The 23,759-nt window shown below is 40.6% G+C and overlaps 2 protein-coding genes across 4 annotated transcripts in view; both read right to left on the reverse strand.

The window, feature by feature from the left end:
• Positions 1-6,232: 6,232 nt before the first annotated feature.
• Positions 6,233-13,827, reverse strand: SETD9 (SET domain containing 9). The gene is made up of 6 exons (XM_054652761.2): positions 13,702-13,827; positions 12,585-12,949; positions 10,793-10,916; positions 9,732-9,847; positions 8,566-8,671; positions 6,233-6,377 (listed from the first exon to the last, which is right to left on the reverse strand). Exons 1-6 carry the CDS (start codon positions 13,785-13,787, stop codon positions 6,290-6,292), a joined length of 885 nt encoding a protein of 294 aa, XP_054508736.2. The 5' UTR covers positions 13,788-13,827; the 3' UTR covers positions 6,233-6,289.
• Positions 13,828-15,190: 1,363 nt separating this feature from the next.
• Positions 15,191-23,759, reverse strand: part of MAP3K1 (mitogen-activated protein kinase kinase kinase 1) — a 60,711-nt gene continuing 52,142 nt past the window's right edge. For all 3 annotated transcript variants that reach the window (XM_054652458.2, XM_054652459.2, XM_077171243.1), the window contains exons 17-20: positions 22,798-22,929; positions 21,668-21,810; positions 21,062-21,193; positions 15,191-19,618 (exon numbers count right to left, since the gene is read on the reverse strand). In XM_054652458.2, coding sequence (XP_054508433.2) covers positions 19,469-19,618; positions 21,062-21,193; positions 21,668-21,810; positions 22,798-22,929 — 557 coding nt within the window. In that variant the 3' untranslated portion in view covers positions 15,191-19,468. The remainder of the gene's footprint in view (positions 19,619-21,061; positions 21,194-21,667; positions 21,811-22,797; positions 22,930-23,759) is intronic.

Consider the following 23,759-nt stretch of genomic DNA (forward strand, 5'->3'; position numbering starts at 1 on the left):
GCATCTACACTGTGTTTGCCACTTCATTTCCAGAGATATTTAGCAGTAACTCTGAATGCACTTTTTAAGGACTCTGCACATGCTACCATCTTTGTAGAGGTACACCAAGGAGTGAAAAATGCAGCACATCGTGATGCAGGTAGCTAATGAGTAATGGTTTCCCTCAGACATTTAAAACATGGCTAAAGTATAGCAAATCTCAGATGGGACTTAATTGTAGTTTCAAGGTAACATATTGCAGCAGTGTCACCCAGAGCTCAGACTGTATCTAAGCTGTATGGAACACATACTTGTTTTCTGGGGAAAGAAAATTCACCCAAATTCATAAATCCATGTCAAGCTAGATTACAGCTGTGTATACAAAAATTTTACTAGGCCTTAATGTTGAACTTAAACAGTTTGAAATGCTTTTTGCCTTGATTTTCCAGTCCCTCAAGACAACAAGCACTGATCTTAGACCCTGAAAAGCTGTAAAATCTTATGTACCAATTCTGTCAAATGCCAGATGGAGTTAGTGGAGTTCTCTCCTAGACCCAGCATGCTTGTTTTTACACTGGCTGACACAGTAAATCTTCAAGTAAAGAAATTACTATTTTTTTTACTTAGACTGGAGTACAAGCTGGTATAATTCTAAACAGAAGTTGTAATTTGCCAAGTAATGAGCTTTGTTTCCCCTGATGGAGACATACAAGGATGTCTTTCTAATGATGGCCAATACAATCTGCAAAACAAAATACCTATCCAAAACATTTCAGTTACAAGCCGCACCTCCCTTTTTTAGTTGTTTAGCATAACGGTCGATGTTAGAATAAATGATTAGGACTGACCCCATCTAGTTCTTATTTTGATGCAACTAATTGTTAGCCTTGCAGTATTGGAGTCTTAAAAATGGTTGTATTTTCGTATGTGTATATTTAAGCTCCCCTCAATTCAGTTATGTAACTTATACTTCCATTTAGGTAGGAAACCTGAGTTTCTGTCAGCAAAAAGATAAGATTAAGTCCTTAGAGTGCTTAGGCAACAAACAGCCAAGTCATAGGATCATAGAATATGCTAAGTTGGAAGGGACCACTAGGATCATCCAAGTGCAGCTTGCAGTCCAACCTCTCATTCCCCTGCACGCAATACCCACTGCACACCATGTGTCTGAGAGCATTGTCTGAGCACTTCTGGAACTCTGGCAGGCTTGGTGCTGTGACCACTTCCCTGGGGAGCCTGATCCAGTGCCCAAACACCCTCTGGGGGAAGAATCCTTTCCTGATACCCAACCTAAACCCCCCCAGGCACAACTCCAGGCCATTTCCTTGGGTCCTGCCGCTGGTCATGAGAATGAAGAGATCAGTGCCTGCCCCTTTGCTTCCTCTCCTGGGGATGCTGAAAACTACAGTGCAGTCTCCCCTCAGTCTCCAGGCTGAACAGACCAAGTGACCTCAGAGCTGTTCCTCATCCGGCTTCCCCTCCAGAACCTCCAACATCCTCATGGCCCTCCTCTGGATGTTCTCTGGTAGTTTAATGTCTGATACTGTGGCACCCAGAAGTGCCCCCAGCACTGGAGGTGAGGCTGCCCCAGTGCAGAGCAGAGCAGGACAATCCCCTCCCTTGCCTGGCTGGTGATGCTGTCCCTGATGCCCCCAGGACATGCTTGGCCCTCCTGGCTGCCAGGGCACTGCTGGCTCATGTTCAACTTGCCATGGACCAGAGCCCCAGGGCCCTTTCCATGGCACTGCTGTGCAGCCTCTCATTCCCCAGTCTGTCTGTACATCCAGGGCTGCCCCATGCCAGGTGCAGAACTTGGCACTTCCCTTTGTTAAACTTCATATGGTTTGTTATTGCCCATCTAATTTTTTATGGTCTCTCTGCCCTCAAGGGAGTCAACAGCTCCTCTACATTTAGGGTAATCAGCAAACTTAGTATTCCTTTTCATCATTTATCCAAGTCATGTATGAAGATGTCAAAGAGCACAGGCCTGATGATGGAGCCCTGTGGAACCCCCCTGGTGACAGGTCCCCAGTCTGATACCACCCCATTCACTGTAACCCTCTGTGCCCAGCCCATGAGCCAGCTCTCACCCATCCCATGATGTGTTTGTCCAGCTGTGAGCTGATTTTGTCCAGAAGGATACAGTGAGAGAGAACAATGGAAGCTTTAGTGAAATCCAAAAGATCACACCAATTGGCTTTCCTACATGTGCTACCTCGTCATAAATGGAAATCAGGTTCAGCAAGCAGGACTTTTCCTCTCAAGAAGCTGTGCTGGCTGTGACCAGTGTCTGAATTGTCCTCCAGCTGTTTTTCAATACTTCCCAGAATAATCTTTTCTATGATTTTACTGGGCACTGAAATGAGACTGACAGGCCTGTGTTTTCCAGGGTCCTCCTTCTTTCCCTTCTTGAAAATCAGGACATTTGCCAGCTTCCAGACAGATGGAACCTCTCCAGATTCCCAAGACTGCTCAAAAATCATTGAGAGAAGTTTTGCAACAACATCACTCAGCTCTTTTAGGATTCTCTGATGAATGAATCCTATCCATCCTGATAGGATGAGTCCTGTCAGACCCCATAAATTTGTAGGGATCCAGCTGGGCAGCAGGTCCCACACAAGCTCAGGGTCAGCTGGGAGCTGATCATTCTCAGTCATGGTCCTCCAGCTCAGGGCACTGAGACTCCCTTGGTTCATCATCCTATCAATATTATTCTTTGTTACTGTAAGAATCAAGGAAAACACTACCTGTTACTCTTGATCCTTCAGACTCCCAGTTGTCCCAGGGACCTGAAGGCTCTTTTAATGGCCCTCATACTTCTCTTTGGTTTTTTGTCTCTGCCAGTTTGAAGTAATCAAATACCCCTCTAGACTGAAGAGCTTCCCAGTAAAATCCTTTATCTGAGACCCTGGGAGCCAGCAGACTTCCTGGTGCATTGGGTCCGATTGCAGGTCCCTCTGTCCTTAGAAGGGAGTCTCCTATTAAAGCCACCCCTTTTTCTGTTAAAAGACATGTTGTGATGTGAAGTACAGGTGGTGTTGTTTTACAAGGCCTCACTATTCCAGAAGGATCTTTACCTACCTCATCTGTTGTCTGGACTTCTAGTTCCAGGGCCTCATATCTCTTGTAACAGGTGTTATTCATAATTGTTTTCAGGAGGAGAAGCCTTCCTCCTGGTACATGCAGTGATCTGCTTTCAGCCTTCATCTTCAGAAGATCCTTGGCTAATTACCTTGCAGGATTCTGAGTCCATCAGCTTCTCCACTACCATGGAGGTTTGAGACTCCTGAGAGTCTTGAGAGTGTAGCTTCTCTGTAAACAACTGGTCAATCTCTTACTCATTCACTCAAATGCTACTTAACTTGTTCACTTCTTCCTCTGCTCCTTCACCCAGTTACACATCTCTTCAACCACAGCACCTTCTGCAAAAGAACTGTTTGTTGGCCCAGCCTGAGAGGCATCAGACATTTCTGGAGAGATACATTTGTCATCAGCAGGTCTGTGTCCGGCTGGAGGCCTCTGACATGGCTGGGTCAGTGACTCCAGTAGCTTGCAGGGGAATGAGCTCTGTTGCACAGCAACACCACAACTGAATCTTATGCTAATATTAGCTTACACTAATAGGACCAAGGCTGAAAGGATCTTTTTGTGGCTCTTCCCACCAGATAATGAGTCTGTTTATCTGTCTCTATTGGCTCCTTACAGATGGTCAAAGGATCCCTTCCTGGTCATCCTGCTGTGTTCCTGTTCACTGCATTCTGGGTTGCTGAAGCTCCTTGGAGCTGATTAAATCTGCTGCACTGTTCCTGGCAAAGTGGCTGATTGGCTGCCGAGGGCTTCCGGGTCCAGACAGGGCTTGGGGCTGCTGCTCAAGTGATGCTGAGCTCGGGGATCCTATGAACAGCATAACCTAACCCTCACCTCCAAATCTACCCAACCAGTCACTGCTGCTGCTTCGCCCACTGACTTGTTTTGTCTGCAAGTTGCAAGGCAACAAACACTACAAGCATAAACCGTGGCTATCAGTTTGATAAAACACTTCCTCTACTAGTTCTTGGATTTCTCTTCCCTCTCTGTAAGTAGGTCTTGTCCCTCTGACAGGGGAGAAGGTCAGGATGGCCCAGCAGAAATGTGCTTTCCTGCTCCCTTCACCGTGCTGAGCCATGGGCACACTCCTGCCCTGCAGCATGACTCCTTATCCCCACCTGCTCCTTTGCTGTGGCTGGCACGCACCTGCCTGCTATGCCAACAGGCCTGACATGTACAGTTCTCAAGGTGGCAGAACATCACCAATCCCTCTTGCTGCAGTTCCTTACATGGTTCCCTGTGTTGCCAGGTGAGCTCCAGAACCAGCACGAGGAGGAGCAACTGGCAGTGGGGAGCAAAGCAGCCTGGCAGGCAGTGAGCAAGTACAGCATCACCTTTATGTGCAAAATAGAATTGTCTGAAAGCACAGCTTTGTAAGAGCAGGGAGTCAAATCGGTCAACTCTGACACCACCTATGGGCTTCCTGCTCTCTGGCTCACTCTGGCCCTTCTAGAAGCTGTTTTCTATGAGTTGCTTCAGCTCACTGCAATAGAAGAGAACAAAATAGCAGAGAAAGCATGGGGTGGTGGTGGTGGTGGTAGTGGTGTTACTGTGCTTAGCAAGTCAGATCATGGGAGGGTCTGATGAATAGTGGCCAGGAAAGAACAGCAGTGGCCAGGAAAGAACAGCAGTTTTAATAGCAAGGGAAAAGGGACAAATAAGCAGCAACACACGCACACCCCCACACATACACACACACACACACACACACACACACACACACACACACACACACACACACACACACCCCCACCCCCCCACCCCCTTTTCCTGCTCTCCTCCTTCCAGAGTGCCATGGGAGCTCCCTGGGGAACCACACCCCCTGGATGCAAGTGCACTTGACATCTAGCTTCCTCCATAGATCAAGAGGTCCTAATAACCTCTGAGAGAGCTGAGAAGAAGAGTCAGCTCAGGAGAGAAGGGATCCTCAGAGTCATGGAGGATGAATTCCTCTTTAGCAGTGGTGATCACTGCTCTGATACCTTACCAAGCAGTGATGACACAAAGAATGTCACCAGAAGTCACCCTGAGCATCATCATGAAACTTGCACAACCCATGCTGAGCCTGATGCCACTGTCTCAGAGCTCTGCTGGTTAACTACAGCTGGTTAACTGCTGAAATAGCCAGCCTCCTCTGGCAGTGAAGGACTTCCAAATGAATGTGACACGCAAGGTTCAGGCTTGGAAGCACACCACATAATGCAAACAGAACAAAGCTTTGCATTCTGAAAAGGAGATGATGCCTCAGCAGCTAAGCAGGGCACCCTGGCTGCCCCAGCCACTACCCAATTTGTAACAGCACAGCATTTCCCAGCTCCTCCTCTCTCATGAGCTTATGCCAACCACAAATTCGTTGGGAGACTTGCTTGGACTTCTGCAGTTAAATACTGGTTTCATCTTTCTGAAAGCAGTTTGCAGACAGCAGCAAAACTCAACGTGGGAATAGCTGGCCCTGTTTATACCAGCAACTGATTAATGAAGTTCTCTTGCAGAATAAAAGCAATGGAAGTTGCTACATGCCAGGAAGCTTGCCATGAATCACTGGAATCAGGACTGGGAGAGGCTTAAAGGCACACAGGACTGGCACAGCTGAAGCCAGCGGCTCAAGCTGGCCTCAAGATGACAGTGCACTGAGGGCCCATCAGCATGGTTCCAAAATGGGCTTCATAAAGGATCAGGACAACTGCCTGTACTGCTGTGCTTTTTAAAAGCAAGCTGATATCAAAGGGGTCAGCCTCGAGAAAACCAAAAATAGACCTAGTAACTACTGTGAATTATGAGGATTAGCATTATATATTATACAATTCAAGAGGATAGTCATTCTTATGAGCTGCATCCCTTTAAAGCACAGGAAATTAAATGGAAAAATATTACAACAGTCCCAGTTACAGACAACTGTGCAATCTGGTAGATTAAATTACATGCCCAGAACTTAGGTTTTAATTTTATGAACTACCTTATGGACAGCTAAACACCAAGTACAACTACAGAAATATCGACAACAGCAACATCTGAGAACCTAATGATGTAAATAGCTAAATCTTCACCTGTGCATCAAATGTGGACTATTTTCAGAGAAACTCAATTTTGCCTAATTTCTACAGTTTTGCTCTCTGGATGGTAAAACAACAGTTTTCCCTTACAAAAATGATGATGAAACTTGAAGTACAGGCACCATACATATTTTATTGACACAGATTTCTTCAGTTTTGAATCTGATAATTCAGCTGACAACAGTGTAGTAATTTGAAAAAAGTTCTTCTCCTTGCTTGATGTCTCTGAGAGTGACAAGAACTACACACCTCAAGTGGCTGTAAAAGAAGAAGCAAAACACGTGAAAATGAAGAGTTGTATCTTCCTTTAAATTGTTTTCAATTCTTCACTTCAAGAAGCTAAACCAATGCCCTCATCCAGATTAGTTTTGAGTAATATGCATAATGGAGGGCAGGGAACATGGGAAAACAACACTGGAATACAGACAGCAATATAAGCAAAACAAATGTAATTTAAAAACCAACAGCCTATGTGGGTATGCAAAAAGCATTTCCATTCAATTGTTCCACACAATCATTCAGAGATGAAAAGAATTAGTCAAGACTGCAAGACGCACTTACTCAAACAGGAACAGAAGCTACAGCAAAGTTCATGCAGCAGAAGCCACTCCTGTGGACACACCTGTCCACAGGTGCCAGCTGGCTAAAGCATCTCTCCTAGGGCACACCACCACCCAGGAAGCCAGCTCCTATCTGCACCAGAGACCTGCTGCCATCTGCAGGGATGGGTCAATGACCACAGAATCACTAGGGTGAAAAAGACCTTTAAGATCATTGAGCCCAACCCATGCCCTAACAACTCAACTGAACCATGGCACCAAGTGCCACATCCAATCTTTTTTTAAACACATCCAGGGATGGTGACTCCACCACCACCCTGGGCAGACCATTCCAGTACTTTATCACTCTTTCCATAAAAAACCTTTTCCTAACATCCAACCTATATTTCCCTTGTCATAGCTTATGACTGTGTCCTCTGGTTCTGTCAGTTGTTGCCTGGTGAAAGAGACCAACCCCTACCTGACTACAGCTGCCCTTCAGGCAGCTGTAGAGAGTGATAAGGTCGCCTCTGGGTCTCCTTTTCTCCAGGATAAACAACCCCAGCTCCCTCAGTCAGCTAAAATCAGGAGCTGGCAGGCAGTTTTGCACAGAGAAATTTAGAGGGGTAGAAACCCACTCCTCTAAACTTCCTTTTAATGAATGATCATGCCCTAAAACTGAAGCAAGTGTTCTGGGAAGGAGAGCACATGCTTAGCGTACTGATGAACCCGGAAGTGGAAAACAGCATGAACTCAAGTCTCCACTATTCGAAATTTAGTGTGAGGCCATTTTGAAACATATGAAACAAGGTAAATAAGTACTGAGAACTGTTTCATAAGACATAAAAAGATCTAGAAACCAGATAATCTATGTTGTCAGCAAGGTATACATCAGTATTGAAGCAAGCACCTAGAAGCAGATGGGATTTTTGTCTGGTGGCAGCACACTGGGAGAAATGATGACCAGAAGACCATATTTTCTTAGACAGATTCCAAGCAAGAGCAAAATTCCTCCTTCCTGAAGCAGTCCTATGGTTTATGTGCTTTCACACCTTAAGTACAGTGTCCGGCATTCCTGAGAATTTAGTCCTACTGTTTATTTTATTAGCACTTAATTATCTGCAGATTCCAAGAGCATCTTTAACCTTCACTCAACAAACTCTAAGTTTAATCAGAAAAGCCGTTTTTTCAATATGCACCACAACTTTCTCAAATGAAATTTCAGAGTACTTAAATAACTCCAGAATTACACTAAAAGTTCAGATGATCGGCTCTAAAATTCTTATACATCCTTGAAATTAAAAGGATTATCTGAGAAATATTTCCAAGTGTTCTAATTTCTGAAAAAAGTTGGACTTTCAAGTCATAAAGAGGATGTTGTAATTTTACTAATTGTACTGTAACTATATGTCCTTATATTGCACAGTGTTTCACTTGTCTCAATACAATTTTAGGTTTCTTCTTGCAAATTCATCTGCTTATTTGTCACATAAGCAGAAGACATGGAGAACAGAGAGTAAGAAGCCTAAATCTGAATTATCTCAGAAGGGCTTTAGTCAAGACTGAAACAGATTTGAGATATGTACTGAAAAGCCTCAGTACTGTAATACAAAGTACAACTACTGCTTTATGGGATTCAGAAGAATTGCACTATAGTGCAACACTGCTTGTAAAACTGTGTCTTCAGAGATATGCTGATTTCATGTGTGAAAATGTGGAAAAAAGAATGAGGAGTCTTATAATTAAAATTAGTCTATTCAGAGAGGTAACTCCCCCATATAGTTGCACACTTTTGTGTATCTCATCTTCATACGGTTTGTTATTTTTCGTCCATGTCTGTCTTTTCTTTACACATGCAGTATGCTTTGTATCATACAAATCTATGAGCTCTTTCATTTGCTGCCAACCTCTCTATGTCATGGCTGTAGACGATGTTTGGAAGATACTGTTTCAGTTCTACTGGAAAATGTCCCGGCACGTCAAACTCTTGATAACACACATTTGCTGCTTTTTCTAGGAATTAAAAAAAAAAAAAAAAGTTATTAGATAGGGATTAGAGATGTGTAAAAACATCAAATGTGCTGCTACAGAAGAACCAGATGCTTCACCAAGCCTGAAAACCATTTCTCTGTTGGGAGGTACCGTGCTCCTCTGAAGGCCTATTTTGAATTACACAAGAGGTATGCAATCAACTATAGGAGCTTTGCCCAGTTATCAACATGTCAATGAAGAGGCACATCTTGTTTAGTACCGGGGTAGCTTACAGCACTGCTAATAGTGTCAAATACACAGTGTTTGCTTTTACAATTAAAAAAAAAAAAGGAAAATATTTTTGCCTTGTGGTAAAATATGTCAGAAAAATAGGCAGGGAAAAAAATCACATACACATGACCTGGAGGAAACAGTTTCATGGAACACCTCTGTATCTCTGTGCCAATCCCCAGCAAGCTTTGCTTCTCCAGCAGCCTTTCTGAATGCTACTTGGAGGCAGAGAATCTTTAGTGTAATGCAGGCTATGAAACTCACTTAGAAGCTGAGTACGGTATCAATTCAACTTTCTGTACAGTACAACTGTTCCCATGAGTTACTTAAGACAACGATTTCCTAGATTTTGTGCATAAATGTAAGGAAGTCTAAAAAAGGTCTTACAGTTCAAAGTGAGCAGTGATAGAATCTTACTGTACATGTCACCGTGGGTAGTTTTCTCACAAAGCCTTCTGGAACAATACTGGGAAACTTGATCTGCAACTCTAAATTGTCCTAGTCCGGCGGTATTTTGCCAGATATCCTTTCCCACCATCTCACTTTTGGGGTGTGTGCCTTTCATTCTACATACCAGGAGGGAAACTGGGGCATCAGTGAGAAAAGAAAAAGTGTATTTGAAGTGTTGCTGCATGGAAGGATTCTAACAGTCAGCTGTGACAAAAAAACCTCAGAAAAGTTTTACTCCCTAAGTGCTTGCTTTAAACAGTACTACTGCCCCCATAAGATCAATTTCCTGTTCTGTCACCTTCAAAATAACTTATATCCATAAAGCCAAACACATTCTTGGAAAATTTACCTGACAACTTACCATGTGAGCAGTTGTTGACGTACTGTCCCACTGCCAGTGGGTTTTGCAGGGTGGCTGTGAGCCAGCTCTCATCACTCATTTGAAAAGGGCCAAGTTGATCTCTTCTGCTGCAAGACCTGAAATGCCCAACAGCATTAGCGTGGATCATGGCTCCTTCACCTCACAGGTTATCTTGCTTCCTCTGTAGGAATGGCCACTGCATAAACTTACAGCTGCCCAACCCACCTGGGGCGGAGGGCATGTGCATAGACCAACAGATCCCACTAGTCTGTGGTGTCCTTCAGACCCTGGTGGAAGAACCTGCACCAAACTACCACACACTCTTCCACAAATCAACATCTAACATTACCATTACAGAAGTGTCAACACCTTTCATTCATCTCTTAAAATGCCAAGACTCATTACAGTATTAGCTTTCAACTCATTCCAAAAATTAAAATCTGGTATTCGTGGGTAGTACTATTCAAACTAGGTATTAATTTCTATCAACCTCCTAGTTCTTTTCACATCGTATTTAAACACAAATTGCAACAAATTATATCTTAAGGTAAATCAACCAGTTAGTTGTGTCATGGGAAGTTCAGACTGGACATTATGAAAAGATTCTTCACGGAGAGGGTGGCCAGTCACAGGGCTCCTCTGGGGAGGGATCACAGCACCAAGTCTGTCACAGTTCAAGGAATGTTTCTGTGATGCTCTTAGTCACACGGTTCAGTTTTAGGTAGGTCCCACAAGGAGCAGGGACTTGGACTTAATGAAGTAAGCAGGTTTGAGTAACAGTTCAGAAACATTTCAATACTTTTACACTACATCCTGCTGTAGTACAACTATTTTCTGTACAGGAAGGTCTCTACAGCAAAATGCATCTCACTGGTGTTATAGATGAAGACACAAGTACATAATGGATCACATCCAACATCTCTCACCCTTGTGCTGTTTGCATTATGAGCAATGCACAGGTGGATGACAATCATGTAAAACTCAGGGTAAGAAACAGGGAAGATGAGGAGTATCTGTGTTTTAAATCAGATGAGTGACAATCCTCTATTTCTTCTGCTTACCTGTACACTGATCTTGACAGTCCCTTATCGTTCCCATCAATAAGGACACCATCAATACACCTAAAAATAAAGGGATTGCCAAGGGACTGGAAAAAGATGGGCTCATGCTTTCTGTATACTGTACCTGTTGCAAGACAGATATTATTTCAGAAGAAAATAAGTTAACTGTCAGAATGGGCTTTCAGTCTCCTCCACACAGAAACTCAAAGGAGAGACAGTGGGTAGGACAGAAATCCCCTCTCACTTAGTGACACTGACATCTGTAAACCTACAAACTTTCAGACATAACTTTTTGGGATGTAAAAAATCCCCTCTCAAGTAAATGAGCTGATACATAATAAAGAGAGAAGCCTCACAGAAAATCATAGAAGGTCTGAAATTAGTATCTTTGGGAGAGCCAGATAAAGCCCTAAAGCCAACTAGCGTGCTTCAGAGAGGAAAACATCAGGTGATACTTGTTCAGGAGAACACAGCTTAAGATACTAAGCTGTTTTATTACTACTGCACCAGGACTCTTGAAAAATACACACAGATTCACCAAAAAATCTGAAACACCTCGCTCCATTACCACAGGGATTTTGTTTGGTCCAGGAGATGAAAAATGACAAACCAGGAACAAAATATTTCAGCAGACTGTTTCCCAAATCTGAGGGGAGGATTTAACCTGCCACGACTTCCAAAGCAGAGAAAAGCAACCGGCAAGCTGACTGGCTTGCCAATTTTCATGAAATCGTTGTCCTGCATCCCTCACACCCACTACATCTTCAGCACCTCTCTGCAGAAATCCTGCACTGCAATCTCACAAGGAGCCAGGCAAAGCCACAGGCAGGCTGCAGTGCCTGTACACAGGTCCCATGCCCAGCATGGCAGGTCAATACCCTGAGAAGGCATTTCAACAGCCCATCCTCTTGTTTTGCTATAAGAGCAGTCACAGGAGACTCTGAATGAGCCTACGCTCACATCTGGTGTGTGCCTGAAATCTGACGTGCGCTGCAGAAGTAGCAGGCGCTCTCACTGTCACTCAACAACCAGTCAGTCCATGAGTATTCAACAGCAGTGGCCAGGCACTCCAAAATATGCACTCCACTGCCCAGGGAATGCTGCAGCTGCTCCTGATCCTCCATTGCTGGCACAGGCCAGAGACCACGGGGGATGATTTTGCTGTATGAAACATTAACAAACCCAAAGCAACTCAGCAGAGCTGCTAGCTTGGCCATACTGACAGAATTACAACCTTTTTAAGAAATGTATGCAAATACAGTTCCAAGAAATGATGAAGAGAGAAGTACTGATTTTTCCAAACACACTTCATGGAATAAAGTTCTGCTAAATGAAGGTTTTATTTCCATTCTCCACTTTGTACTTCTGTACTTTGAAGAAGCTCATGCAATTGTCTACTGACCTGTGTGGAGATCTCAAACCTCATTTTTCAAATCCTGAACCAAAACGAAAACCCCAAGGAATGAAACTGTTCTGTTCATCTAGTTTAAATTTCTCCTGTACATTTACATTTAAAGAATCTGAAACAAGTCTTGCAGCTGCAGGAAAAATCAGGCTTTAACTACTAAAATTTTTTTATAAACAAAATTATCCTTCCCAATATTGTTTTTTATATTTCCAAAATAACTCCAGATAGTTTATAAATATTCTCATGCAGCTTAACTGGTGATTTTGCTAAGGAATAACAGAAAGAAAACCCACAGAATAAAAATTAGTGCAGATCTTTGGCATTCCATGATCAGATGGTTAGAAGTCCCATCTAACTTAATCAAAAATATGAACACTCCATTACCAGGATACATAGACACAACCGTCCCCCTCGGAACAAAACCTCTGGTAACAAAGACTCCAGTTCCAGCAGACACCAGCGAACTCCGGTCTCTGCTAACAGTGAACCCAAGCGTGTTGAACAAAACCTCCTCAGGACTAAACACATGCTGACCCTGATGGTTACAAGACTTTACTTCTGATTGCTTCTGCTCCACAGAAAGTAATTCTAGATATTGACACTTGACTTCTGGAAGTAAGGCCAGAATATCTGCTTGTCTACTTAAGTCATTTATGAACAGAGCTTTAAATGTTTTCAGTAGTGTTTCAAAGACATCTTCATCAGCAATAATTTTGTCTTGAGAGCTTTCAGGAACATATCGAAGGGTCCTGTAAAGAAAATACAATATTTTAAAATTAGAAACATGTATTACTTTTTTTTTTTTCTAAATAGAGAAGAGCCATTTTGCAGCACCAGTAACTTCAATACACTGTTGTTTTAGAAAGCCCCAAGCTTTGTTCATGCTTGTTCAAGCTAAAGCCACTGTTCTTAAAACACTGGAAAAGACCGTTTAGTAAAAACTAGTACTGTTCTACTATAAATCATCATCTCCGAGTATTTACCACAAGTAAGTTAAAGCCTACTGAGCTCTCAGTGAAAAAAGCACCGAAAATAAACCATAATTATCATAATGTTTATTTTAAAAAATACAAAGTTCATTACACTTTAAATAAGGCAAGAAAAATATTGCATGGGGAAGGAAGGTTTTAATTTAGTTACTTATTATAATTTTGTTACTTATAACCATGTCATAATAACTGAAATTCAAACACCAGTTTCCGATGGCATACACATCTTACCAAGAAGAAATTATTTATTTTATCATCTATCTATCTATCTATCTATCTATCTATCTATCTATCTATCTATCTATCTATCTATCTATCTATCTATCTATCTATCTATCTATCTATTCTATCTACAACGTTAAACACCATTTTAATGTCCCTAAGTATTTAATGACAGCCGAGGGGCGACCAATGCTAAAGCACATCTGAGTGAGCTCTTGCGGCGCCCCAGAACATCCCGACAAGGGGCAGCGGGGTCTGGGCTGGCGCCCGGGGTCTTTCCCGCGCCTCACCTGCGCTGGCGGCGGAGGTTGAGGGCGAGCCAGGGCACGAAGCGGTACTTGTAGGAGCGCCAGCGCCGCCGCAGCTCCCGCAGCATGGCGGCCTCTCCCTCACGGCCCCGGCACCGCCCCGCTGCCGCGCCGCGCCCGCGCAAACTGGAACAGCCAATCCGCGATCCGGACACAGGCCGGCGCGTTTGTGTCCTGAGCTGCCATTGGCTGCGAGCGGCCGGCGGGGCGGCGAGCGGAGGGCGGGCCGTGAGGGGGAGCGCAGGGGCCGGGGGTGAGGGCCCGGCTATCGCTCCGCGGGTAACGAGGCGCAGTACCCAGAGCGGAGAGAGCTGCAGGCACCGGGAATGAAAACGCATAGCTCCTGGGTGCACACTTACAGACGGAAATACACACGGTTCTCTCGGAACAATGTTAAGTTGCACCTTCTGTGTTGTACTGAACAGTCCGGAAAGACAAGATCAGATGAAAAGGTGGTTTAAAAATTATCGAGAAGCGGCCGTTAAAGACCACTCCTTATACTGTCAGAGCACCTCTCCAAAATCATCCAGTGCCTGCTTCCAGCGATTCTAAGGGCTTTTAGTGTCTCAGATAGTCACAGAGCTCTCAGATCGAGTCCAGCCTATGTCCAAACGCCACTGTGAGGATCATTGTTCAATTTTCCCTTAAACACCTCCAGGGACTGTGACTCCACGACCTCCCCGGGCAGCCCATTCCAATGTCTTATCATCCTCCCTGCCAAGAAATTCCTCCTAATATCCAACCTGAACCTCGCTCAAAGCAGCTTAAGGCCACATCCTCACATCCCGTTTCCCGGCAGAAGAGGCCGACCTGCACCTGGCTCCAAGCTCCTTTCAGGGAGGTCACATCTGAACTTCTTTTTGTCCAGGCTGAGCCCATCCCCACCCCCACCTGAGCTCCCTGAGCTGCTCCTCCTAAGACTTGTCCTCCAGAGTTGTGATCCATGTCATAAAATGAGTGGCTCAGTTATAGACCTGAGCCTTGTTACACTTCTGTCCACAGTTTTAGCTAGTATGTGGCTGTGGTCACAAGGAGACATGAGTTGTACTTTGTAGCATCATAAGCTACTGTAGATTTAAAGGAGCTTCTGACTGACTGATGTACAGCAAGCAGCAACATCGAAGTACACAGATTGAAGGGATATACTACAAATCACAAGAATTTACAAACAGGGGCATAAACCCTTTTGGTGCCACATTCTGCCATCACTTATCTCTAAGGTAATTTAAAAAAATATAGGGAGGAAAACAATCATTCAGCAATTGGTCTTCAAAAATTAGCAATGGCCCCCAAACCATTCTCTACAAACCACCACAGATGTAAAGATAAGAGTACTGTAATAATTTTTGGTCACTGTTGTCCTTTGGCTGCTTGGATACCTAGTGTCATAAAAAATTTATCTTTGGATGCTGCTCTTTATCTTCAGTTTTAGTTTAACACTGCCAATGAACTGGGACAAAAAGAACATGTATGCATGTATTTTACTTTATTCAGAAAGCAGTTTAAAAAATACAGAGCATTTGAGAATTGGTTTTGGAGTAAAGAGAGAAATCAGACCTCAAAACACTCTAAGAGGTTACACTCCTTCCTCTGGACCTGAAATTTTGCCAAGGGTTTCAGAAATTCGAGACAGGCCCATCAAAGCAATGTAACTATCAGAATTAACTTACCATCTCAGAGCTTTACAAATATTTAAAGCTGTGCCTTGATTTATTCCACAATCACTTCAATTCCACTGTTGGCCTGCCTCATCTTTTCCAAGAACAGGAGCTGAGGGAAGGGCTAGTGTGAACTGAAGAAATTGAGGGAAAATGCAGGAAAAGGCACAGTGGCTGCTGCAAAGTGCTTCCCTGCCATCTCCTGGCCTTCCTCGGTAATTACAGAAGAAAGGTCTTCGAGACTTGCAACTCTGGTTTCAGCAGCCGTGTGCTATAACCACAAAACAAGATACATGGTCACCACATCATATGCATATTGTGGCTCTTGAAAGTAAGGTAGTCACAGCGGGACTCGGGTTACTAAGGAAGACTAAGCAATGATTGAAAAGTTGGTAAAGGAAATAAAGAGCTTTAGGAGGTGGGCTGTCAGGTCACAACAGCCATTCACACAAGTTGCCCACTTTCATGTGATGAAAGGACATACGTGACATTCCAACATGTTCTGGAGGCAGTCCTTAGCCTCAAGTGAGAACTTGCAAAGATGAAACACCATCAGACCTTCGACCTATGACCAACACGCAGAAACGTGATTTTATTCCCACCGGAGAAGTCACACCAGGCACAGAGCTTTCCCTTTGCCTGTGGAAGAACTGGACGTGCCCTGTGCACATACTTGGTTTCCTAAGTAGATGTCTTTGAAATTCACTGCCGTCTGCTGGGCACCAGAGACCTCTGCCCTCCCTCCTTCCTGAAAAGGAGGCTGCAACAGCACAAGTAGGACACAGTACTGCAGGATTCAGAACTTCTATAGTATATCAGGTAAAGATACATTATAGTAAGTTTATCTCCTACTAAATCCTTGCCACGTATTTTCCTTTCTGACATTTCAGGTAGTACACTTTTCTGATTTGAGAAATCAGGTATTAGAATTCATTTGAAGATTTCTGCTGCCAGTTTTTTCTGAATTGATGCACTTTTATCTATCCGCAGAAAGTATCATACCTAATAAAAATAATAAAAAGTGCAGTCCTTCAAAATACAAAATTTATAGTCACAAGAAAGCATATAGTTGAAATCTGTTTCCATTAAAAAATTATTAATTTTTAAAATTTCAAAAATATCTGGAGAAAGACAAGAACTGAAACAAGCCCCAGCTTTGCAATATATGGATTGCCTGGATGATAAAAGGCTTAAGTTTGCAATTAAAATCTCAAGCAACAGAATGATTTCACCAGAAACATAAAACAACAGATTGACTTCCAACACACACTTCAATGGCTCCAGAACTGACCTAACAAGCTCACTTAAATAGGTAATTGTTACCTTTGCAGTAATGCAAAATTTAGACAATTCCTGGCTTAAAGGCATAATCAAGTGAGATTCGTAGATAACAGTGCTGTCATAAGAGAAGTTCCTTTCTTTATCACAAATTTAAAAAAATTAGTCTTTGTTGCTGCCCTTTATTAGAAAATAAGTCTTGATATATCAAGTGTATGAAATTGTGTATAAACAGTGAAGTGTACCAGAAATATTTTATTTCCATCAGTAAAAGGAATGTGTTTGTCTTACAGTAAGCAAAGGACAAAGTTTGTTCAAAAACTTTTATTTACTATAAAGACAAAAAACACCAAAATACGTAGAAATTATACTATATAAAATTGGTTCAATGGGGTAAAAACTTTTAATTAAAATATCTTGATATATTTAAAATAACAAAGGATACAATGAAGCCAAATTTCTTAACCCAGAGATTTCTGTAAAATTTGCTTGCACAGTAAGGTGCTAATAGAAGTTAGCCCTTAAGCCCTGGAAGTCTTAGGAATCAGTCACATAGCAAATATAATTTCATTGTGAAAGTGAACTTTGGTAGAAGAAACTCTATAGGACACCTGAGGTAGTAGAAACTGGAATAAACAGCAGTAGACGTTATTTACAACTTAAGTACCAAATAACATTAAGAACACAAAAATAATTACACAATACAATTTTCAGTCCAGCTTTGATCCAAAGAAAATAAGAATATTACATCACATCTCCATTTTAAAAACACCACAATTACCAGCAAGCCGAGGGAAATGCAAACTCAAACAAATGCATTTGGACACCTAAGAGGCAGTTTGAGTTTGAAATGTGGTAGGCATGGTGATCTACATAGTAATACTGATTAGCTGAGGTTCATCAGTTTATACAGTTTACATTTCTGCCAGAAACAGTATTAATCTGAAAACTGATCTTCCAGTACATGAATTGGCAAGAGTGCATCCTTTAAAGCTTGCACATAGGAAAGACTTGGAAACAATCTTATTAGAATGAGAAATTCTAAAGTGGTCAAAAAAAAGTCAAGTACAAAACAAAGCTACCAAACTTCACATTTCGGTATTATCTTTTTAACTCTTCAAAGTATGCCAATCTTCAAAAACAAAGGAATGTAAAATTTCCAAAAGAAACACATTCACAACTAATGACATGGTTTGTTTTTTTTTTTTATTAGTATGAGCACTATCATTCATGTAAACTTATATTTAAGATGTCTTGCTTCCAATTTGTATTATACACTTTTAAGGTACTATAGCTTATTTAGTTTGTCCTGAGTCTTTGAAAATAACCAATTCTATTTGAGTCCAACAATCCAACTGGCTTCTGAAGAGTTATAACATGAACAGTATTTTTTTTCAAAATGGATTAAACACAATCATTATTAGATTAAAAAAGATCCCCATTTTTAAAAAAGCAAAAGAAAAAGCTGCCATTTTCCTTCAGAATTACATGCATCAGAATCTAAAAACCTGCCTTTAAAATAATTTTAAAAAACTGTTTAAAAAAAACCCCCACATCTCCTAAAAACCAACAAGTTTTGCACTACAGGTGAAGCTTTACTTCACATTTTACTTTATCTTGATCTTCAAGTCCAAGTTTGTTTCTTGTTAAAATAAATACCTTTCTTATGGTAATATTTTTAACATTTTCAAATTAAATTACCACTAATGGCTACAGTAAATAGATGATGTACGGCAGAAGGAAAACAGCAGGTAAAACTTGTTATCAGTAGAGAATGTAACCTCAGTTTCTTTACACAAAGAATGAGATTTGCTCATTTGGCACCTGCTCACACTGAAGTACATGCCAAAGTCTCCCATAAAAACTTTAATGGAAGCTGGGTTTGGGGGGCCCTTGACATGAAACTTCTCTAAACGATTTGCCAGAAGAAACTGCTATATGAAAAAAAAGGCTCAACAACTTCTAGCATGGTTCAGACTAAGTTGCTTTATACAGAACAATCTTGTTTATTAAATAACCTATACTATCAGAGCCTTCAACATCCTTGTTGAAGGTGGCATTTTATCCCAGATTTCCAGCAAATCTGGTTTTAAAACTCTTGTGTCAGGAAAATATTCCATGACACAGCTTGCATCTTTTTTTCTAAAGACTATTTTAAAATATCCCCTTTTCATGAAAGTTAAAAATACAAAGAAAAACTTTGATTTCAAAAGAAATTACATGGCCAGCAGTAAATGCACAGTGAACCATGAGTGCCTGCTATTACTTTATAGGAAGGCAAATGCTTTTTTTAAAGTTTCCATCAATATTTGGATTTGTTACTCAGAGAGCATCAGGTAATTAAAAGGGACAGATACAGAATGTCCTTTTAACCAGTATTGAAAACTTACTAATTGCAGAGCATCTACATGTGAAATTGAACAGTGATTGCAATATTAAAATAGATCTTGAGCCTCTCAGCTTCTAATAGTGCTGAAAAAGTGCTCTAAATAAAATAAAAGTCACTTATCTGCTAAATAATCATGCAGATTTAAGGAAAAATGTTTTTATGTTAACATAGAGCCAGATGTTTGAAAAGGCACAGTTTACAAATCTCTGCATGAATTGTCAAATGTTGCATACTGAGCTTAGGTAAAGATTTTGATTTGTCAATCACATACTTAGGTAGGGTCCTCCACTGGCCTTATGCTCTTGATGTATCTATCATTAAAGCCAGCAGAATAAGATAATTTGCTGCACGTAACTGCACTGCAAGACAGTTACTGTATATTCAGTAGCATTTTCTTCAGTATTTCAGCCTTACAAATAAGTAGCTACCATGTAGTACGGAAGACTGGGTGTTTCAGCAGCTCCCTTGAAGGTGGTCTGTCCTGAGGTTGAAGTTCTAAACACCGAAGAGTCACATCTTTCAAGCCCGGAGACAGATGTGTAGGGATTGATGGAGCAGTAGTTGCACTAGCAATCTGAACAAGGGGAAATAACTTTTTAGAAGTCAGTGATAATGCCTCCTCTCCTAGTCCAAAAACATTCTACAAACTGGTATTTCAGCTGATGAACTTTTCTCCATTCAGCATGTTTCCTACTGCAGTTTGAAGATTACATTACTACTTTCAGTTTATTGTCCTTATGCCTATTGCTTTTTAATTTGACTCCCTCCTGATACTTTTCTCTAAAAGTTCTCCTCACAGCAAGATCTTGCAGTGATCATCTCAGAGCAGGCCACAGGAAAAACTCCTACAGCACACATATGGACATTCTTTAGTCTACTAGCTGCATTCACTGTTAACTGGCATGAGACACCATAGAGAGAGATGAAGCTGAGCGATGTTATGCTACAAGAAGTTACACTGGGTGTGCTTTCTTGCACTGCCTTTAGTGTACTTCTGCTACTACTCCAAAGGCAAATATTTCTCAGAAAGACACAGATCCCTTCCAATCAAATTAATTTTAATGTTATCTAGCTGGATTAAAGCAGGATGACTGGGAACACTAGAGTGGCATCAGCAGATTCACAGCGATGCAGAACCAAGACAATTACATCTCTTAGCACAAGTGATTTTACTTAGAACATTTCTGAGCACTGCTGTGCAATGTCTGTTTTCTGCAAACACTTCCTTTACTTGCAGCAGTATTTTCTTCATTCATGTCTACAGTTCAACTGGACCTTTAGAATTAAAAATAATTAACTTTTTAGTTAATTTTAGTATAAAAAATTTTAGTATAAAAAATTTTTATTTTTTTTAGTATAAAAAATTTTAGTATAAAAAATGAATGCCAAGATGAATGATCTAGCAAGCAAAGGAAGGGGCAAAAATCATATATAGCATGGCATATTGGAAAATATCTTTCAGAAAAATCTGATTGTGGAATATTAGGCTTTTATAAAAGGACTTTCCCCACTGTGAAATATGAATACTTACACCAATGGTTTATGGAAAAAAGAGCTTCTGTATTTTACAGGAATGTAAGAAAAAGTTAACATCCCAGTCTTCTGCCTAATTTAAGATCAACTCTACTCCTAATTTTTTTTTTAGCCTGTTACACTATATTTTTATAGTGTAGATCAGACATTTCTAAGCAACCTGGTCTAGTAGAAGGTGTCCCAGTACATGGTGGGGAAGGTAGAACTAGATTATCTTTAAGGTTCTTTCCAACACAAAGCATTCTATAATGATTTTGAATATCATGTATTCGTATCTCTTTTTTGGTATCAGTTTCTTTGTTGTTTTTTTTAAGAAGCAAGTATGATGATATTGGTACCAGTACTGCTTCTGTGCTAACAGCTCCAACATAAAAAAAAACCTATTGCAACAACCCCTGCTACACACTTTTCTAAAATTCACATCGCTGTACACAAGATTACGTGTCTTTTTTTGTAGTATATTGGTAATAACAAAATACTATACCTTAAATATCAGAGCAAGATGATTGGAGTGTTTCTCTGCGTTCCAAGGAGGTTTAGCACAAGCCATTTCTATGACAACACAGCCAACACTCCACACATCACAGCTCCTTCCATATTGCTGACCTCTCAGGACCTGAACAGACAGACACCAAAAATCAGATTATATAATTCAAAGTATCTTAGCTCTAAGTCATTTAGACGTAAACCTCAACACATCATCAAACAAGTGTATTCTGATCAACATTTCAGGCTAAGAGAACGACCAGTGATGTAAATGCCACAAGATTTACACAGGTCTGGAGAACTAGTAAATAAAATGCTTGACCAAGTAGCAAGCAAAGTACCTTGCAATGGCTAGTTTTTGAACAAATGGTCATTTGGGCATTAGTAGCAACACTTGTGATAACAATATCTTGTAGCAACTGCTTGAAACAATGATAGCAAGAAAGAAATGTCATCATTGCCATGATCATTCCCAATCTTTAGAACAAAGGCATTTAAAACACATTTGAATCACATAAAGCAATTTTCTGTTATTTGGCTACATGAATTAGCTTAAAGACTTCAAACAAACTTTTTGAAATAGCTTTAAAAGTTGGTTTCTTACCTCTGGTGCCATAAATGCAATAGTTCCCAACAATTGTCCCTGAAACTCCCCAGCACCAGTTCCTTTTGATGCCAACCTGGCTGCAGCTCCAAAATCAGCAATTCTTAATCTATGACCTGTGCTGTCAATTAGCAAATTGGCACCTGTCAACAGTACAATAAAAATACTACTAGTTGGCTTTCTATTACAGGGAAAAAGATGAACATTTTTGCTCCTCAAAATTATAAAACAGTTTGACATTCCCCACCTCAGTATCAAGGAAATCTAAAAATCAAGAATACGGTCTAATAACCTCACTTTTCTGTTATGCCAGAATGATACTGCACACAGCTTGAGGCTGCTAAGAGATTTCGAGAGGCAATCAAATTTTCAAAGGAGGGCAAACACACAGGATTCTGGAACAATGCCTGGAGATGGTATAATGGAAGAAAATGGTGACCCAAAGTCCTGGAGGCTTTCATTGCCTGTAGCTCCTCATGAAATTTGAAGTTATTTCATGATCAAGCAACCCTGAGTTGCTTTAAAGATGTTACAAACAATATAAAGTTTTACTGTTTCAAAAAGAATTAGTAAAGACACATTTGCCCTCAGAATGTTCTACTTATATAAATATACCTCCAGTTCACAGACAGCTATAGTGACATTAAAGGGAAAAATTCAGTAAGACTGGTATTTCCCAGTTAAGTTCACATTTTACTCAGGGTGCAACTGTATATGTTCAATTAGGATGGAGTAAGAAAACTCATCACAGTATCTCCACACATTAGAAATCTGGCCTCTTTATCTTGGTTTGTTCACATATTTTACTATCATTTCAGCATAAACATTAATTTAAGTAGCAGTAGTTTTAAAACTGCATGGTAACTTACTAGCTTATTTTAACCAACTCAGACAATTTTTCCAAACTATTAGTACAGGTAGCAAATACCCACAAGCTTGCCACAAACATTTTGATTAATTTCAGTAGCATTTTGATTAATTTCCGTTATGGAATTTCTTATAAATGATCAGACAATCCCAGTAGAAATACCACTCCTGAGATGGTATCTGAGAGAACAAACAGATCTCAGGCCAAAACATATGCTGCTTTTTGAATACTCATTCTAAAAGAATTTATCAGTTATTCTCACCTTTAACATCTCTATGGATTATCTGATTCTCATGGAGGTAAGAGAGGCCACGTAAAAGCTGTTCTGTGTAATTAATAATAACTGATTCTTTGAAGGCTCCATATTTACTTAACAAATGAGCAACGGAACCCCCTAAAAGACAAAACAATATATTCTATCAACAATTAATACATTCTGTTAGTAGAGTGCAACACTGCATCCTAAAACTGGAACTCTATATTAGTATTTCTAAGTTATATTTCTCCCTTCCCTTCCTCCCAAAATTTAAATAATTTTGTAGTCAAAAAGCTACGTCGTTCATTCTTCAATTACTTTCTAAATTGAATTGTACATATTAAAGACAAAAGTCTTCATGCTTTCTAATGATTTTATAATTCCTTAAAAACAACACTTTATCCACACTTCAACATTAACATGTAAACAGCAGAACATTAACTATTTTTTGAGGCAATAGGTTAGTGCAACCTCCAGCAAGTATTCCCTTTAAATATTTTAATTTACGTTTCTTATCATCCAATACATAGAACTATGCAGACAATCAAGGAAAAGCAGTATCTTCCTCTATTTTCGAAAACTGGTAACAGATTCTCAAGATTTTGGATTTCAAATTTTTCTCTTAGAGTATTGTAATATAGTCTGGGCTTGAATGAGGTAAATGCAATTCCTGACATTTAACTACCTAAATAATAATATTTCAGAAAAAAATTACACTTAAAAGGTTTAGCACTCTAAATTTTGAGAAAATATTTCTTGCACTACTTATTGTAATGAAATATACTTGGGGGCTTTGCATGTTTGCACTCTGACCATAATTTAGGGTGCAAGGTTTTAATTTACAGCAAATAAGGATGTATAAAACACCACTTGGTAACTGGACAGCAGCAAACAAAATTCATAAAATTAATAAAACTACTTCTCAAAATAAAGACAGATTTTCTTGTCCCTGGTCTACACATTTATGA

The sequence above is a fragment of the Agelaius phoeniceus genome, chromosome Z, assembly GCF_051311805.1.
Source record: "Agelaius phoeniceus isolate bAgePho1 chromosome Z, bAgePho1.hap1, whole genome shotgun sequence".
Lineage (NCBI taxonomy): Eukaryota > Metazoa > Chordata > Aves > Passeriformes > Icteridae > Agelaius > Agelaius phoeniceus.

Bases quoted from the DNA above. Each gene is read 5' to 3' on its own strand.
- SETD9 (XM_054652761.2), bottom strand. From the start codon at position 13,787: ATGCTGCGGGAGCTGCGGCGGCGCTGGCGCTCCTACAAGTACCGCTTC. The intron at 9,848-10,792 runs GTAAGCAGAAGA...TGGGCATTTCAG, and splicing joins CTGTCAAGATCAGTGTACAG to GTCTTGCAGCAGAAGAGATC. The intron at 8,672-9,731 runs GTAAGTTGTCAG...TTTAATTCCTAG, and splicing joins CGTCAACAACTGCTCACATG to AAAAAGCAGCAAATGTGTGT.